The sequence below is a fragment of the Rhinoderma darwinii genome, chromosome 6, assembly GCF_050947455.1.
Source record: "Rhinoderma darwinii isolate aRhiDar2 chromosome 6, aRhiDar2.hap1, whole genome shotgun sequence".
Taxonomy (NCBI): domain Eukaryota; kingdom Metazoa; phylum Chordata; class Amphibia; order Anura; family Rhinodermatidae; genus Rhinoderma; species Rhinoderma darwinii.
Genome location: NC_134692.1, coordinates 116,516,504 through 116,536,505, shown reverse-complemented (window position 1 = coordinate 116,536,505; position 20,002 = coordinate 116,516,504). Strand labels below are relative to the sequence as shown.

Genomic DNA, 20,002 nt, shown 5'->3' with positions numbered 1-20,002 from the left:
AAGATATGTGTTATACTTCAGTTTGTGGAAGATGTGTAAAAATTACAAGCCGACTTGGACACACTGAGGGTTTAGGCATCCACTTGACAAATAAGGTTCATGTGGATAAATGTAAAGTTATGCATCTGAGTACTAATAATCTGCTTGCATCATATGTCCTAGGGGGAGTCACTTGTTGAGAAGGATCTGGGTGTACTTGTAGATCATACACTAAATAACAGCATGCAATGTCAATCAGCTGCTTCTAAGGTCGTCAGGATATTGTTGTGTATTAAAAGAGGAATGGACTCACAGGACAGGAACATAATATTACCACTTTATATGCAGTTCAGTTCTGGGCTCCAGTTCATAGAAAGGATGCCCTGGAGTTGGAAAAATACAAATAAGAGCAACTAAACTAATAAGGGGCATGGAGAATCTTAAGGTACTATTACATGGCCGGACATGGGCTGTGTAAACGAGACAGCTCGTTGATCGGCGCTCGTTTGGTCCTATCACACGGAGCAATGATTCGATACGTATAGGGACGAGCGCTCGTTACTCCGATCGCTTGTCCCCATACATTTTCATCATGTCGGCTGCGCATCTCCCTGATGTCCATATAACAGAGCTTTTAGTTAAGAGAAAAGCCTTAGGGCTCAGCCCATACTTACCCTGACGCACATATACAGCGGATGTCAGAAAGGGGTTAAAGTTAACCAAAATTAAGAATACATCTCAATTTTACCTGCAGTTTTTTGATCAAGACTCCAAATATAGTCATAAAAGGAAGATTTAAAATAAATACTCCAACTCCTGCAAATACAGCAACACCCAGCGTCTGAAAAACAAATGTGAAGAGCATATAAATGATCAATGATAATGATTTTGTAGAATTATATTATAAAATAAAATGAAAATTTCCACATATTACAATGTCGACTTATTAAAGAGGACACTGACCAATATTTTATAAGAAAACCAAGGAAAAGTTCAAATCAGTTAAAGGGGCATTATATGTGTCCATGTCATAACCAGGACAGATTTTTTATCTGAGGGAGTAAATAATGTAGGTTCCTATAGAATGCCTGCAAGCAGAGATCTTGAAATCAGTGAGGAATTGATAAAGTATATTGGAAAAATGTATAACTCTTATTATACAAAGAATAACATTCATTTGCAAAAACCGGAATATCGATTTCAAAATTCTTTCTTTAACAATATAAAAGGTAGGCAAACACATTCGTACACATACATACATACATATATACACACATTTCTCAACATCGAAATTGCAACAACAAGAAGGGCAAGGCGTAAGGTTATGCAAATCGAGAAATTAGCAGGTGTCGCTAAAATCTGCAAATTTTCAAGCACCTAGCTCCAATTTGTGGCATGTGGAGGGCATAAAAGCCATATTGAAAGCAAAGCTTTTTAGCCACATGAAAACTCAAAAATCGGATCAAGTGGTGTGGGATGATTGTGTGATGCCGCTGTTCTTCGGCGTGCCAGTTATCACCACTTGTCACAAACTGAGAGGGACAGAATCCTTTAATTGAGAGACCTTGGTTGATCACTCCGGCAGATCGCTACACGCCCAGGCCAAGATGTCAGAACTGTTTAACGTTGCGTGTCCCGGGGGGTTGGGAGAACAACTACAAACGGGAATGACAGCAAGAGGTGCACGGAGACAAACTTCTGCACGGACGGATCGTCTAATTGGAATGGCGCGTAGTAATCCATTCTGTACTGCAAGTGAAATGGGACGTTACATCCCAAGCCTAGGGCGACTACCAGTGCCAACACAAACCATCAGAAGTCATCTGCACGACATTGGGCAACGATGTCCAGCTACAGGTGTTCCATTGACCACACGCCACCGCTCTCAAAGGCTGTGATGGTGCACAGCAAGACGGCATTGGAGGCTGGAATGGAGGTCTATAATCTTCAGCAATGAGTCCTGCTTTTGTTTCAGACGCAAAGGTAGCCGGAGATTAGTCAGTCTGGAGACCACGTGGGCAACGTCATGAAGTGGCCTTCACAAGGGAATGTTACACCGGTCCTACTCCCGGGATTATGGTGTGGGGTGGCATAATTTATAGTAGCCGGATCCCTGTAGTCTTCATTTCCAGTACACTAACAGTTCGGCGTTACATCGATTTGGTCGTGGAACCAGTGGTACGGTAATTTCTCCAAAGTGTCCTAGAAGTCGTTTTTCAGCAAGACAATGCCAGGCCGCATATTGCTCATGCTACTGTGAGCAACCTGCGTGTCCTAAATGTACTAGCATTGCCTCCCATCGAGCACATCTAGGACGTCATGGTCGGAAATTGCAAAGGGAGCAGCAGCCAATCTTGATGATTTGAGTGCCCAAGTGCACTCAGCGTGGCATAACATTCCTCATACAACTGTTAATAACCTCATTGATAGCATGCCAAGGCGTGTAAGTGTGTGTATTTATGCGCGTGGCGCTCATACTCGATACTGAATAAATCAAGATGTTTGGAATATTTTGTTTCCATTTTTTTTATCAGTTGCATATCATTAAAACTTCTATTGATCCTGTGATTTCCACAATTCCAAAACTTTTCCTTCATGGTGTTGCAATTTCAAAGTTGAGGAGTATATTTAACCCATATGCATTTGTCTTCAAGCAATCATTAACTCATTAAGTTCTTCTTGTCCAGTAATAGATAATTTACAGCCACCATTGACCTTACAACGTTTTGTTAATTCATATTCTTATGAGCTTTGGCCTGACTGTCTTCTATTCAGTCACCTCAGAAGTAAAAACATTAACAACACTCAAATATTAACAAAGGGCAACTTGTTCTACAACTTGCATTCCAAGCAATTTTTGGGCTGTAATACAATCGTGCTTCATTGTACACTTGAGGGAAGACTGCAATCTGCAATCGACTTTATCAACCAAATCCCTGTCATATTTATAGGCTTCTCTTATCTGCCTTTCTATTGGAGTCCATATAGTCATTCCATTTATCTAACCTTCTTTTGTAGTTTCCTGTCTATTTTGAACTACTGGTACATCCTTTGAGTAACTAGTAGCAATTGATGCTAATAGTGGATAAATATTATTATGGAAAAACATTCCAATTGAAGACTTTAATGCATTTTTTCCACATTCAAGTTGTAGCCCACAGGATATCCTCCCCAACTTACAGGTAGATGAACATAATGCTATTACATGGTGAAATTGCAAGCAATGATCAGGCCAAACAGAAGCGCATCATCATAAGCAGAGGGTTCCTCAGCTTTGTTATTTATGGACATTTAGTTTAGATATGTCAGATAAACTTTAGTGAATTCCAAAAGCCCCCAGAATAAAAGGGGTTGTCAGATTTGGAAAACACTAGAGAATCAGAGTAAATATTGGGGTCCCCCATTCAGGACATTCATCTAACAGACAGGACGGGCAGCAGCTACAAAGACTGTCTCTTGCACAGGAGTACCTAGTCTGTCAACGCATTACACAAACAGCCCACTGATTTCATGGGAATTGTGTTGTGCTTCACTTCCCCTGTGGTTGCCCCATAGATTACTACTCATTTCTGGGTGTAGAATGCAGCAGGTTCCAGTAGCACCCAATGTTATTATTAGGGGTTTCGTTAATAATTAAAAGCTGTAGTCTAAAGTCAAAACCCCATTAAAGGGGTCATCCTGGATTTTAAAATTGATGGTCAACTTTCTACACACACACACACACACACACACACACACCCCACCCCCATCCCCCCCCGCCGATCAGCTGTGCGGGTGCTGCAGCCTTTTCATTGTTTACATCGGTTTAATTCTGGTTCATACTTGCAACTGCCATTCTAATATCGATCGCCTATCCTAAGGATAGGCCATCAAATTTTAAAATCCTGGATAACACTTTAACCGGTTAAGGACTAGGCTGTTTTACAGCTAAATGACCAGAGCAAATTTCACAATTTTGCTATGCGCTTCTTTACATGACTATAACTCAGCAGGTGAATAAAGTTCATCTTTGAATTTTACACTCTTTTTAAAGGACAGATAGGGCTTTGTTTTAGTGGCATTTGTCAGTATATATCATTTTTATTTTTTTCACTAAAGTGGGCAAAATTGGAAAAAAATGCAAGAATTTAACAATTGCGTCGGTTTATGCTAGCATTTTTCACACACGGTATGAACCACGGCCAAAATTAATCTCCTTTCACATTCTTCCACTTCTCCCGTGCATGGGGATACCAAATATGTGAGCCTTATTCACTGTGCGGGCATGTGCCAGGGCTTGGCATAAAAGGAGGCTTTTTGGCCTTTTCGGTCCAGGAATTTTGCATTTGATTTTATAGCCGCATACTGTTTTCTGGGGGGCCTAATGCTGCTGAAACATTAGAAACACCCCATAAATGACTTCATTCACACAAGTAGACCCCACAAGGTTTCCTTCAAGGGGTTTATCATATTTTTAGCAAGTCCAGTTATCTTCTGAAAGTTTCTTGAATAAGATGGAACAAAATAAAATCAGCACTTTTTTAGCAAATGCGTCAGTTTAGGCTAGTATTTTTCACACACGGTATAGACCACGGACAAAATTCATCTCCTTTCACGTTCTTCCACTTCTCCCGTGCATGGGGATACCAAATATGTGTGCCTTATTCACTGTGCGGGCATGTGCCAGGGCTTGGCATAAAAGGAGGCTTTTTGGCCTTTTCGGTCCAGGAATTTTGCATTTGATTTTAGAGCCGCATACTGTTTTCTGGGGGGCCTAATGCTGCTGAAACATTAGAAACACCCCATAAATGACTTCATTCACACAAGTAGACCCCACAAGGTTTCCTTCAAGGGGTTTATCATATTTTTAGCAAGTCCAGTTATCTTCTGAAAGTTTCTTGAATAAGATGGAACAAAATAAAATCAGCACTTTTTTAGCAAATGCGTCAGTTTAGGCTAGTATTTTTCACACACGGTATAGACCACGGACAAAATTCATCTCCTTTCACGTTCTTCCACTTCTCCCGTGCATGGGGATACCAAATATGTGTGCCTTATTCACTGTGCGGGCATGTGCCAGGGCTTGGCATAAAAGGAGGCTTTTTGGCCTTTTCGGTCCAGGAATTTTGCATTTGATTTTAGAGCCGCATACTGTTTTCTGGGGGGCCTAATGCTGCTGAAACATTAGAATCACCCCATAAATGACTTCATTCGCACAAGTAGACCCCACAAGGTTTCCTTCAAGGGGTTTATCATATTTTTAGCAAGTCCAGTTTTCTTCTGAAAGTTTCTTGAATAAGATGGAACAAAATAAAATCAGCACTTTTTTAGCAAATGCGTCAGTTTAGGCTAGTATTTTTCACACACGGTATAGACCACGGCCAAAATTCATCTCCTTTCACGTTCTTCCACTTCTCCCGTGCATGGGGATACCAAATATGTGTGCCTTATTCAATGGGGGGGCATGTGCCAGGGCTTGGCATAAAAGGAGGCTTTTTGGCCTTTTCGGTCTAGGAATTTTGCATTTGATTTTAGAGCCGCATACTGTTTTCTGGGGGGCCTAATGCTGCTGAAACATTAGAATCACCCCATAAATGACTTCATTCGCACAAGTAGACCCCACAAGGTTTCCTTCAAGGGGTTTATCATATTTTTAGCAAGTCCAGTTTTCTTCTGAAAGTTTCTTGAATAAGATGGAACAAAATAAAATCAGCACTTTTTTAGCAAATGCGTCAGTTTAGGCTAGTATTTTTCACACACGGTATAGACCACGGCCAAAATTCATCTCCTTTCACGTTCTTCCACTTCTCCCGTGCATGGGGATACCAAATATGTGTGCCTTATTCGCTGTGCGGGCATGTGCCAGGGCTTGGCATAAAAGGAGGCTTTTTGGTCCAGGAATTTTGCATTTGATTTTATAGCCGCATACTGTTTTCTGGGGGGCGTAATGCTGCTGAAACATTAGAATCACCCCATAAATGACTTAATTCACACAAGTAGACCCCACAAGGTTTCCTTCAAGGGGTTTATCATATTTTTAGACAGTCCAGTTTTCTTCTGAAAGTTTCTTGAATAAGATGGAACAAAATAAAATTACCTTTTTTTTTTTAACAATTGCGCCAGTTTATGCTAGCTTTTTCACACACAAAATGGACCACGGACAAAATTCATCGCATTTCACATTCTTCCACTTCTCCCGTGCATGGGGATACCAAATATGTGTGCTTTATTCACGGGCATGTGCCAGGGCTTGGCATAAAAGGAGGCTTTTTGGCCTTTTCGGTCCAGGAATTCTGCACTTGATTTTATAGCAGCATACTGTTTTCTGGGGGGCCTAATGCTGCTGAAACATTAGAAACACCCCATAAATGACTTCATTCACACAAGTAGACCCCACAAGGTTTCCTTCAAGGGGTTTATCATATTTTTAGACAGTCCCGTTTTCTTCTGAAAGTTTCTTGAATAAGATGGATCAAAATAAAATTAGCAATTTTTTAGCAAATGCGTCAGTTTATACCAGCATTTTTCACACACGGTATAGACCACGGACAAAATTAATCTCCGTTCACATTCTGCCACTTCTCCCGTGCATGGGGATACCAAATATGTGGCCTTATTTATCACATAGAGATGTAGGAGGGCGGACGATAGAAGAAGATTATTTCACAAATCGCTTTTTTTCAAAGCTGGTTTTACAAAACTCAACAGAGTTTCTATAACACTTCCAAAATATCTGTTCTTGAAGCAGAGATCCCAAAATATTCATCTAGCGGTATAATGGGAATTTATTTTTTGGGGTTTTCTAAAATAAGAAATTGCAGGTTTATGCAAATGGAGCTCTCCAGCAGATGAACTTTAGAAAACATCAAACATGACATCCACCCCCCACCCATTCCCTCCCTCACCCTTGGAGTAAAATCAGGGGAAAAATAAAAACGTAATGTAGGGCAAATATATTTTCAACAAATTAACTAAAATCTAATAATTCAGAACAGTGTGGTATTTTTTAAAACATGGCTCAATGCACAGGCCTGGTTGCGAGGGACATGAGGGACAGAAATATCGGGAATCTTTGCGGTGCCCGTCTTTTCTGCAGACGCGGCACTTTTTCTGGGGGTTGCTTCTGGTTGCTGTTGGGGGAATCCGACTGACGAAGTGTCTTTCAGTCAGTCGCGTGACATCCTCAGACTGGGGGCATTCTCGGGTGTCCTGAACATCAAAAATGAGGCCTTCAATAATTTTCTCCTGGAAATCCAGGTATGTGTCTCTGCCTCTGTTTTTTTTATAGAGCACAAATGAGTTGTGGATGGCCACCTGTAACAAATAAATGGCCACCTTTTTGTACCAGGTTTTAGTTTTGCGTTTTACTAAATAGGGCTGTAAAACCTGGTCGCTTAAATCCACCCCCCCCATGTACTTGTTATATTCGGACACGCTCACTGGTTTGTGCTTGTCCGATGTTGCCCCTCTTTCCCTCACTGCCACTGTTCCTGCGGTATGAATCGTGCTTAGCACATACACATCTTTGCGATCCCTGAACTTGACCGCCAGCAATTCCTCAGATGCATAAGCACAGGAGTCCCCCTTTACCATGCGCTTCCCCACTAATTGCTGTGGAAAACCAATTCTGTTTTTGCGCATGGTACCACATGCCCCAGTCCTTGCAGCATGCAAATGCCTAAACAGGGGCACACTGGAATAAAAATTATCACAGTACAGGTGGTACCCCTTGTGAAGCAGAGGCTGCATTATCTCCCACACGATCTTACTGCTGGTGGAAAGATCAGGGGGGCATCCAGGAACATTTATTGTGCGGTCCCGCCCTTCATAAATCCTGAAGGCGGTGGTATATCCTGACCCGCTTTCACACAATTTGTAGAGCTTAACGCCATATCTTGCCCTTTTTGAAGGTAGATATTGGCGAAAGCTAAGTCTGCCATGGAAGTTGAGGAGGGATTCGTCCACACTTACATTCTGCTCAGGGGTGTAGAGTTGCAGAAATAAATTATTCAGGGAATTTATTAGCGGTCTTATTTTGAACAACCGATCCCGGTTTGCATCGGTACTTGGGGGGGCCTGTGCGTTGTCATTGAAGTGGAGGAACCTCATTATTGTCTCATAACGAGACCTGGGCATTACTGCAGAATATACTGGGGTGGCTTGGGCGGGTCTTGTTGACCAGTAAGACCTAATGGAGGGCTTTTTGACAATACCCATATTTAGGGTGAGCCCCAAAAAATTTTTTAATTCCTGCAAATTGGTGGGCGTCCAATCTCTGGCATGGGTGGATGAAGGTTTCTGCCTTATATATTGCGTGGCATATAAATTTGTTTCGTGGACAATCTGATTTAGGATGTCGTCCGTTATAAATAAATGGAAGTAATCCATTTGGACAAAATTTGTATTGTCCACGGTTATGCCAGGAGTGGCCGTAAATCCGTGGATTCTAGGCCCAAAAGATGGGGCAGGTGCCCATACAAGAGCCTGGACTGGAGGGACCAGGCTGTCCCGTGCTACAGCGCTACTTGGCCCTGCACTTTCATGTTCTGCAGTTTCGACTGCATCAGGGACAACGTCCCCTGAAGATGAACCTGAAGTGACGCTGTCATCGTCACTACCTAAAACAGGTTCCATCTCGGACGCCATCTCTGATGCGGTCTCCGACTCAGACCACAGCATGGCGTATGCCTCCTCGGCGCTAAACAACTTCCTCGCCATAACGTAACTAACACTAACACTAACTAAACAAATTTTTTTTTTTTTTTTTTTTTTTTATAAAACACACAAACTAACTGCTATATATATCTACACTACCGCTAACAAAAAAATAAACCGCTATTGCTATATATATTATATATATGTGGATATATATATAATTATATACTCCCTACCTGCCTATTCTAATAGAATAAAAGAAAGAAAGGTAGATAGATAGAAAAAAAGATAGATGGATAGATAGATTGTATAGATAGATAGAAATCTATCTATACAGAGAATGTTTTATGAGTGTAACTGTATTTTTTTTCACTGTATTCTTCTGGCAGCAATTCTCCCGAGTCTCTTCTTCTCCTCAAACTGAAACAATGTTTGAGGAGAAGAAAAGAGGCAGGAGATTTACTGCCAGAAAAGTCAAAATAAAACAAATGTGGTCGCTGTGATAGGTTTTCACAGCGACCACATGATCAGGGACCATCAGATTGGTCCCTGATACTCTGCCCAGTGCCCAGAGCTGTTGGTAACAGCGAGGGCACAGGGCTGTGTGCACGCGATCGCGTGCACACTGTTTTCTATGCAGAAATGCATGTGATCGCTGTGATTGGTTGTCACAGCGATCACATGTTCAGGGGCCAAAAGATTGACCCCTGACATTCTGCCCAGTGCCCATGGCTGTTAGCAACAGCCAGGGCATAGAGCTGTGTGCACGCGATCGCGCGTGCACAGTCTCTGAAGTGCGGCCGTATATATACTATACGCCGGACTTTAGAGACCCTGGCCGCTGGCCGTATATTTACGGCCAGCGGTCGGGAACCTGTTAAAGGTCAATTCCTTTGACCTGAACCCATTCTTTGCCACACAACCTAATAGTGTTGCATTTGCTCCCAATATTAACTATGGGCATTCAGTGCCTACTTCAAACCTCCTCAATCTTTACCTAATAAAAGATTAGAGCAGAAATATTTTTTGAAGACATATTTAAAGACAACACAGATTACAAAATAAACACATATTTTAATTTGTTAGGGAAAACACTAGAACTCACTTACGTGCCACAGGAAATACATTGCAAAAATGATTGTAATTGGTGCCGACCAGATATAGTTCAAGCAAGTGGCCAAGTCCATAAGTTTCTGGACATCTGTGGAAATCAGATTCACAATCTCACCAGCCGAGGAATTCTTTCGTCCAGCATTTGAAATAACTAATGCCTTTAAAGTAACAATTAATAATAATAATAAAAAAAAGAAAAAGAGGAATAAATATATACATTTGTTATTTTTTATTGTGTGTGCGTGTGTTTTTAAAAAGATAGTGAGAGTGAATGTGATTGAACATATATATGATATGGATACATTTATATACTTGGTAAAGGCTGTATTAATGTAAATGCATTTTAGTACCTGTATTCCCGATAGGACTTTAATTTGTCTTTATTTTTTATGTTGTTACTTAAAACTGAAAAATTAAAACATTAAAAAATAAAGTAGAAATAAATAATACCCAATTTAAAGGGGTTTTCCGGTCTTTAAAAATTGTGTGTAGATGGTTTAATTGCAATGATATTAGTCACTTATTAATGTACTGTCTGTAGCTGAAATGTACCTCCACTGTCCCGTACCTGCAGTACCAAACATGGCATGCCTCTTATCTCCGCTCCCTGCTCTGTCCCATTTAAGTGAATGGGACAGTGGTGCAATACCTTGCACGGTCAATACAAATGTAACAGCACGTGCAAGTACGAACAGAAAGAAGAACCATGTAAACAATGAAGAGGCTGCGGCGCTCGTGCAAGCGCCACAGCCCCTTCAAATAGATGATAAGAGAGTGTGCGGACAGTCGGACCCCCACCGATCTAATATTGATGGCCTAACCCCTTTAATGCTTGCCATCTGGATTACAAAAAAAACATACTCTACCTTCTTATAGACACTGCCCACTATTGCTGATCTCAGTCTCATTCCAATAACATAGCAAAGGTAGTCATGTTGGTGAAGGAAAAGGGACTGACCACAAGGACAAATGAGCAGGAGTAGAGCAATTAAAAAGCTTTGCCAAGTTGGTGCTGAAGAATCTTTCAAACGGTCCAAGAGCAATCTGGTGAATATGATTCCGAATAAAAATCATTCTTAGTGTATAATCACTTTATATTATTATTAATAATAATAAAAAAAAATAATATTAACAACCTGAGCTTACATTCCATATACATTGTGGAACCTAATAAATTATTCCACTATCGTTACATTTCATGGACAAAAAATGCAAAGATTTTCCATTATTTCTAATATATAACCTGTTCAAACAATATATTCATAAAATACCTATTCTAACGTATTAAAAACAAGGCATTTACATTGCCAGCTTTGAGAAGGAGTACTATGTGTATTAGCATACAAGCCCAAAAAAAAAATGTTGCATATTTGTTGCAGAATTGTGCCACGGATTTCACCCATTGCGACGCAATAGGTAAAAGCTTTCAGCAAATAAAACAAAAATAAATTGGATTTTGCGGCGGATTTGGGGCATTATCTACGGCGGAAACTTTCCTCTATGTCTGAATGTAGCCTTTAAGTGACACTGACTTTTCAAATAACTTATGCTAATCTAATAGTATACCTGATACTTTAACTTTTTAATTTACTTACTGTTAAAATGTTGTCATTTTATCCATGTAAAATTCTTTGTGAAGCTCCTGCCACTAGGCTTCTCCCTTCCTGTAATCTGCTGCCACCCCCTTTTATCAAGCAAAATCTATCTCTAGTTACAGAGCAGAGGAGACAGACTGCAGGAATTAGAGATATGTCTCTTCACAGCCTGCCCATAGTAGTCTATGGAGAGGGGAGGGGAAGGAGAGCAAGACACGGACACGCTGCCCGTAGAAGTCTACGGAGAGGGGGGGAGCAGGAGGAGTAAGCGGCGACACAGACAAGCTGTCCATAGCTGTCTATCTATGGATAGAGGAGCAGACACAGGCTGCTGGTACTATATATATACATATATTTATATATATATATATATATATATATATATATATATATAACAGGTTGAGGGGGTTAATCTGACAAGGAAGATATATTCCTAGATGTCTATTGAGAGGTTAACATAGGGTCTTCCCCCCCCCCCCCCCACAGGTGCAGGGGGTCTTCCCCCCCCACACAGGTGCAGGGTGAATAACTATGAGAAAAGCACTGCTGGGTGTGTGGGTCAGGCAGGAGACCAAGAGTGTGGAGACTGGTCTGCTTCTGCCCAGATCTGATATATACAGAATGGTGAGAGCTAACCCCTGCGAATGGAAGGGCTGGACTGTGTGAGTTATACATAGACTTTTGTTATGTGAAACGTTACTTTCTGTTCTAAATTTGGTGTATGCTGATGAGACAAGCTACTGTTGTGTTTATTGGATTTCCCTGCTTGAAAGAGAAATAAAGCTTCTAAAGTCCTGTTTAAACAAGAATACTGCACTGAGAGTGTCTCTTTGCCGATCTACATTCCCCAAACTGCTACAAAATAATAAATAATGCAGGATACAAGTCATATAATGGCCAGAAATAGTGTTATTGCTCACGTACACATATATACCAGCTTATTCTGAAAAGTCACTTAAAAAGTTAGGTACACTTAAAGTGCTGCTGGGAGATTTTTACAAACTTATGAGGGAGGAAGTCACGCCCATTTTATTGCCGGTGTATAATCATATGCTGTTAAATAAGGAATTCTTGAAATCGGGCAATGCAGCTTATATCAAAGTCTTGTATAAGGAAGGGAAAGACCCGGCTAACCCGGGGTCTTATCGACCAATCTCTTTGATAAATCAGGATGTTAAAATATTGTCGAAGATACTGGCAGACAGGTTGGCTATGTTTCTCCCGAATTTGATTGGGCCACACCAGGTGGGGTTTGTCAAGGGGAGGTCGGCGGTCAAAAACATACGCACGGTTTTGGCGGTACAAGACGCAATGAGGACTTCTAAAATGGAGGGACATGATTCGCCAGCACTTTTAACGCTAGATGCCGAAAAGGCCTTCGATAATGTCCACTGGGATTGGCTGAGGTTAGTTCTAGATAGATTTGGGGTACAAGGATTGTTTAGGAATTACCTGGAAGCATTATATTCAGAACCTCTAGCTAGGGTGTTCACTGCAGGTTTTCTGTCAGCACCGATACATTTACAGAAGGGAACAAGGCAGGGATGCCCCCTGTCTCCATTGCTGTTCGACTTGGCCTTGGAACCGCTGGCGAGACATCTTTTGTCCTCTAGGGATTTTGAAGGGATTATGGTTGGCAGTCAGGAGATCAAACTAACATGCTTTGCTGACGATCTTCTGTTGTTTCTGAAGTCGCCTGGGGATCATTTGGGGGGAGTGCTGGAGAAGCTAAAATACTTTGGGTCATTCTCAGGCTATAAAGTCAATGCGCAAAAGAGTCAATTACTTTACTTGAAGGAATCAGGGGCAAGACCACCCTTGCAGGGTACGGTGGAAATAGCCAGATCTTATATCACATACCTGGGGATTAAAATAGGCAAATTTCCCTCTTCCCTCTATAAGCTAAATTATTCACCCTTGTTTGAAAAAATTCATAAGGAACTAAATCGATGGGAGTCATTGCCATTGTCGTTGTTTGGGAGAGCTGCTCTTTTAAAAATGATAAGCTTTGCTCGTCTGCTATATCCAATGCAAACCATACCCATATTGATCAAGCATCTAGATAACCAGAAATTACAGACAGCATTTTTACAATTCTTGTGGCAAAAGAAGAGACCTAGGATTGCATATAAAAAATTGGCCCTACCCAAAGTGGATGGAGGCATTCAGCTGCCACTTATACGATATTACAATTTAGCGGCCATCTGCAGGCATATAGGGGATTGGATACATAACACTAATATGTACTCCAATGTTCAGCTGGAGCAGGATTTGGCGGGATCGGTTCCGCTGCAGGCCCTGCTACATCTGCCGTATGCTCAACTGCCTAATAATGTTAAGTCAAGTCTGTTGCTGAAAGATACAATCGGTGCTTGGAAGGCGGTGCGGAAGCTTTTTGGTCTTCCGTATGGTCTTTCTAAATTCTGGCCGTTCTGGGATAACCCCATGTTCCCACAGGGGAGTCAGAATAAATTGTTTTCGCAGTGGAGAGATGAAGGGATCAATGTTCTGGGCCAACTCATGAATGTTGAGGAGGGGAGATGGCTTACGTGGCAGGAGGTCTCTAGCAAATATAATTTGAGGGGAAACCAGTATTTGCAATATGCTCAAGTAACAGGGTTATGTAAAACCAAAGTCTGCAATATTGATGGAGTGGAGATACGGGGAGCATTTGATGGGTTGGTGCCGCAGAGTGGTAAGGGGAGAAGTCTTGCAAGTTTATATGGTAAACTTCGGAATGCTCATCTTGATTCCTTTAGTACTTCTTGCTTTAGAACGTGGGAGGTGGAGCTGGAGGATCCAGAAATCTCCAGCAAAATTCGAGAGGGATGGGAGAGGGTGAGGAAGGTCATGGTAAATGAACAGTGGCGTGAGATGCACTTCCGGCTTATGCACAGAGCGACATACGCCTTTAATTTATCATATAAGGACGCTCCAGCACACTATCTGCGTAGTTGTCCTAAATGCGACTTGCACAAAGCTAATTTACTTCATGGGATGTGGTTGTGCCCACAAATTCGCACGTTTTGGGATCGGGCTCTACAATTTATTAAAGACACCTGGGGGGAAGAGGTGCACGCAAACCCACAGGCAGCGTTGTTTCACTATATCCCTTTGGATCCAGGGGGGGAGGGACCACCTATAGTGGCCCGGAAAGGAGTACATATGGCATTATTGGCTATCAAGAAGTGCATCTTGCGCCACTGGTTACAGGCATCGGTACCGGAAATTGCGGAGGTCGTGACCACTCTCAAGACTTTATTGGGATATGATAAAACGGACCTAGAAAGACACAAAGAAAGGTCTACAGAACAATTTTTTAAAACTTGGCGTACATTCATCGAGCAGCATTATCCCACAGCAGAGATAGGGGTGTTCATGCGCACATTTCGACACACATCATGGTATAGTTCACAGAGTATCCAGGGCACGCTAGGCATGCTGATGGCTAGTTAAGAAAATGTTCACCGAGATGGGGGAGAAGTTGGGGGGAGGGAAGGGAATTGTTGGCTTTGTTTTGTATTATTAATTACTTTGTAACTTAATGATGACAAGGAAAATGGAAAATAATTTTGAAGCTGGAACAAATTGCTATTTGATGTATGTATTATTGTATGTGTGACACACATTGCATACTTGTAACTGTTCTGGCTTTGAATAAAAATATATTTGAAAAAAAAAAAAAAGTGCTGCTGGGAGAAGGGATCCATCAAGATTCTGGACTAATGCTTTCTACCAAACTCAGATAGGATGTACTTAGATTTATTTGTTTCTTATAAGTTCTTGACTTGCTACATGGTTTTCTTACAAATTCCAAGAAAAGGAATGCATTCCTCTCCATTCCTCTCCTTGTTGGAACTGTATTGTTGTACATCATCGGATGCATTCTTACCTTGAAACTTTGAGCTTATAAAAATATTTGCAAACAATTTATTCACAAACAAAATACATAATGATTTCTACAAATCATCATTACAGATGCACTACGGGTCAAAGCCACTAAAAGGTGTAGTACAGCATGTCATACATCATAAGAGCCCTGAACTTTTCTTTGTTCTTGTTCTGCAGATACCTCATAAGTACGGGGCTGATGAAGAGGAATGCAGTGTAGAGAACCATTAACAGTGCACTAAGCAGGTAGTAGTATCCAAAAGAATTAGTGATGATCTTCAGGAGTGACTGGTTATTCATCTGATAGATGGGATTTTTCAGGAGAATTTCCGTCTCATCCTGATCTTCTTGATATACCTGAATATCATTATCCTCTTTGCCATTAGAGAACTTTGTGCGAACCTCTAACCTGTAATTATATAAAAATACACAATCCTTCAGATGTAATAGGAGAAATCACACTCATCAAGCAATGCTGCTGTGCTGTAGATATGATTACTGCAACCTTGAGACAGACCTGTTATTTCTACAAGATGCAGAAAATAAATAGAAGAATTTCCGCCTCAACCTGAATACAATCCAAGATTGCAGTAACCATATCAACAGTGAAGCAGTTCTATTTTTCCCCACTTTGGATCAGAGTATTTTCCTGTTGAAACCAGATATCTGCAACAGAGTTCCTACATGCAGATAATAGTATTGTGTCTTTAGGCACAATCAGATATGGTGAGTTAGTGGTAACTATATTATCTATCTCATTCTAGAACATACATGCTATATAGGAGCACATACCCTATAGAACATACTACCCCATGGAACCTCTATAGTCTGTCTCTTCCTACTTTCCCTCGGATCATGATGTCATATTTTCTGCAAAAAAAGCAGGACAGACCATACAAGACAGTGATATTGTGTAAAGTAACTGCAGCAAAGTAAAGGGACATCAAAACAGCTAGTGTCAAAATAATTATACTACTAATGATGCTAGAACTATAAATACTTAAACAGTCTCCTCACCAGGCTGAATGTTTTGGAGCATGGTTTGTATAGTTTGCATTGCTGCAATTTCAGGAATAAGTGGAATGTAATACTGTCTCTCAGTATCGGTGTAATAATCTTTTAATGGTATGGGTACAACATATAGCAACACTCATCCCAACACATTTGTTCTTTACACCTGAAATTACCACCTAACACAAAATACAGCCTCTCTTTAGCTACACTAGTATTCTCACTATGTCCCTATTATCCCTTGACTATTCCTAACCTTAACTAACTGTCACATGTTTATATAAATTTCATAAAAGTGCGAGGGAAGTGCATTTCTTTTTTGCTCTTCTTTCCCAAACTAAGTTGCCATGCAAAGCTTGCCCTCCTATTACTACACTAATTTATACAAGTTGTAGCGTCCACGCAGGGGCGTAACTAGGAAAGACTGGGCCCCATAGCAAACTTTTGACTGAGCCCCCACCTCCGCTGGGTATCACACAACCGCCCCTTGTAGATAGTGCCTCCCTATAGATTCCACCACACAGCGCCCCCTATAGATAGAACCATACACACCCCCCCTGTAGATAGCACCATACACAGCCCCCTGTAGATAACTCCACACACAGCTCCCTGTAGATAACGCCTTACAGCCCCCCTGTATATAACGTCTTACAGCCCCAAATCCCCCTGTAGATAATGCCTTACAGACCCCCCTGTATGTAACGGCATACAGCCCCCTGTATGTAACGCCAAACAGCCCCCCTGTAGATAACGTCTTGCAGCCTCAAATCACCCCTGTAGATAACGCCATACAGCCCCTCTGTAGATAACGGCATAAATCCCCCCCTGTAGATAACGCCATACAGCCCCCCTGTAGATAACGTCTTGCAGCCTCAAATCCCCCCTGTAGATAATGTCATACAGCCCCCCCTGTATATAACGCCATAAAGCCCCCCTGTAGATAACGTCTTACAGCCCCAAATCCCCCTGTAGATAACGCCGTACAGCCCCCTGTAGATAACGCCATACAGCCCCCTGTAGATAACGCCATACAGCCCCCTGTAGATAACGCCATACAGCCCCCTGTAGATAACGCCATACAGCCCCCTGTAGATAACGCCATACAGACACCCCCTGTAGATAACGCCATACAAACCCCCTGTAGATAACGCCATACAGCCCCCCTGTAGATAACGCCATACAGACACCCCCTGTAGATAACGCCATACAGACCCCCTGTAGATAACGCCATACAGACCCCCCTGTAGATAACGCCATACAAACCCCCTGTAGATAACGCCATACAGACCCCCTGTAGATAACGCCATACAGCCCCCTGTAGATAACGCCATACAGACACCCCCTGTAGATAACGACATACAGAGTCCCCCCTGTAGATAACGCCATACAGAGTCCCCCCCTGTAGATAACGCCATACAGACCCCCCCTGTAGATAACGCCATACAGAGTCCCCCCTGTGGATAACGCCATACAGAGTCCCACCTTTAGATAACGCCATACAGAGTCCCCCCTGTAGATAACGTCTTGCAGCCTCAAATCACCCCTGTAGATAACGCCATACAGCCCCTCTGTAGATAACGGCATAAATCCCCCCCTGTAGATAACGCCATACAGCCCCCCTGTAGATAACGTCTTGCAGCCTCAAATCCCCCCTGTAGATAACGCCATACAGCCCCCCCTGTATATAACGCCATAAAACCCCCCTGTAGATAACGTCTTACAGCCCCAAATCCCCCTGTAGATAACGCCGTACAGCCCCCTGTAGATAACGCCATACAGCCCCCTGTAGATAACGCCATACAGCCCCCTGTAGATAACGCTATACAGCCCCCTGTAGATAACGCCATACAGCCCCCCTGTAGATAACGCCATACAGACACCCCCTGTAGATAACGCCATACAGACCCCCCTGTAGATAACGCCATACAAACCCCCTGTAGATAACGCCATACAGACCCCCTGTAGATAACGCCATACAGCCATACAGACACCCCCTGTAGATAACGACATACAGAGTCCCCCCTGTAGATAACGCCATACAGAGTCCCCCCCTGTAGATAACGCCATACAGACCTCCCCCTGTAGATAACGCCATACAGACCCCCCCAGTAGATAACGCCATACAGAGTCCCCCCTGTGGATAACACCATACAGAGTCCCACCTTTAGATAACGCCATACAGAGTCCCCCCTGTAGATAACGCCATACAGACACCCCCTGTAGATAACGACATACAGAGTCCCCCCCTGTAGATAACGCCATACAGACCCCCCCTGTAGATAACGCTATACAGACCCCCCTGTAGATAACGCCATACAGAGTCCCCCCTGTGGATAACGCCATCCAGAGTCCCACCTGTAGATAACGCCATACAGAGTCCCCCCTGTGGATAATGCCATACAGAGTCCCACCTGTAGATAACGCCATACAGAGTGCCCCCCTGTAGATAACGCCATACAGAGTCCCCCCTGTAGATAACGCCATACAGAGTCCCCCTGTAGATAACGCCATACAGACCCCCTGTAGATAACGCCATACAGACCCCCTGTAGATATCGCCATACAGCCCCCCCTGTAGATAACGCCATAACGCCCCCCTGTAGAAAACGCCATACAGACCCCCCCTGTAGATAACGCCATACAGCCATACAGACACCTCCTGTAGATAACGCCATACAGAGTCCCCCCTGTGGATAATGCCATACAGAGTCCCACCTGTAGATAACGCCATACAGAGTCCCCCACTGTAGATAACGCCATACAGAGTCCCCCCTGTAGATAACGCCATACAGAGTCCTCCCCTGTAGATAACGCCATACAGAGTCCCCCCTGTAGATAACGCCATACAGAGTCCCCCCTGTAGATAACGCCATACAGACCCCCCTGTAGATAACGCCATACAGCCACCCCCTGTAGATAACGCCATACAGAGTCCCCCCTGTGGATAATGCCATACAGAGTCCCACCTGTAGATAACGCCATACAGAGTGCCCCCCTGTAGATAACGCCATACAGAGTCCCCCCTGTAGATAACGCCATACAGAGTCCCCCTGTAGATAACGCCATACAGACCCCCTGTAGATAACGCCATACAGACCCCCTGTAGATATCGCCATACAGCCCCCCCTGTAGATAACGCCATAACGCCCCCCTGTAGAAAACGCCATACAGACCCCCCCTGTAGATAACGCCATACAGCCATACAGACACCTCCTGTAGATAACGCCATACAGAGTCCCCCCCTGTAGATAACGCCATACACCCCTACTGTAGATAATGCCATAAAGCCCCCCCTGTAGATAACGACATACAGCCCCCCTGTAGATATTGACATACAGACACCCCCTGTAGATAACGCCATACAGACCCTCCCTGTAGATAACGCCATACAGAGTACCCCCTGTAGATAACGCCATAAAGACCCCCTGTAGATAACGCCGTAGAGAGTCCCCCCTGCAGATAACGCCATACAGTCCGTCCCCCCCCGGTAGATAACACCACACAGAACCCCCCTGTAGATAACCCCATACATACCCCCCCTGTAGATCACGCCATACAGAACCCCCCCTATAGATAACGCCATACAGACCGCCCCCCCCCCAAAAAAAGCGGCCTATAGTTCTGTTTATTTACTTTGTATTTTGATAATTAATAAAAAACAACAACATTAACACTTTTGAAAGCATTCTTACATTGCAGTATTTTTCCATAACTGCCTATAACATTTGCACAGTACTGTATAGAGAAGTCCTCATTCACAGAGGCATTATTTATGCATAT

At 42.8% G+C, this 20,002-nt stretch overlaps 1 protein-coding gene across 1 annotated transcript in view; it reads right to left on the bottom strand.

The window, feature by feature from the left end:
* The window catches only part of LOC142656626 (multidrug resistance-associated protein 1-like), a 102,359-nt gene that overhangs the window by 39,620 nt on the left and 42,737 nt on the right, over window positions 1-20,002 (bottom strand). Inside the window, exons 8-11 of the mRNA XM_075831550.1 lie at window positions 15,394-15,621; window positions 10,593-10,770; window positions 9,723-9,884; window positions 728-820 (exon numbers count right to left, since the gene is read on the bottom strand). Coding sequence (XP_075687665.1) covers window positions 728-820; window positions 9,723-9,884; window positions 10,593-10,770; window positions 15,394-15,621 — 661 coding nt within the window. The remainder of the gene's footprint in view (window positions 1-727; window positions 821-9,722; window positions 9,885-10,592; window positions 10,771-15,393; window positions 15,622-20,002) is intronic.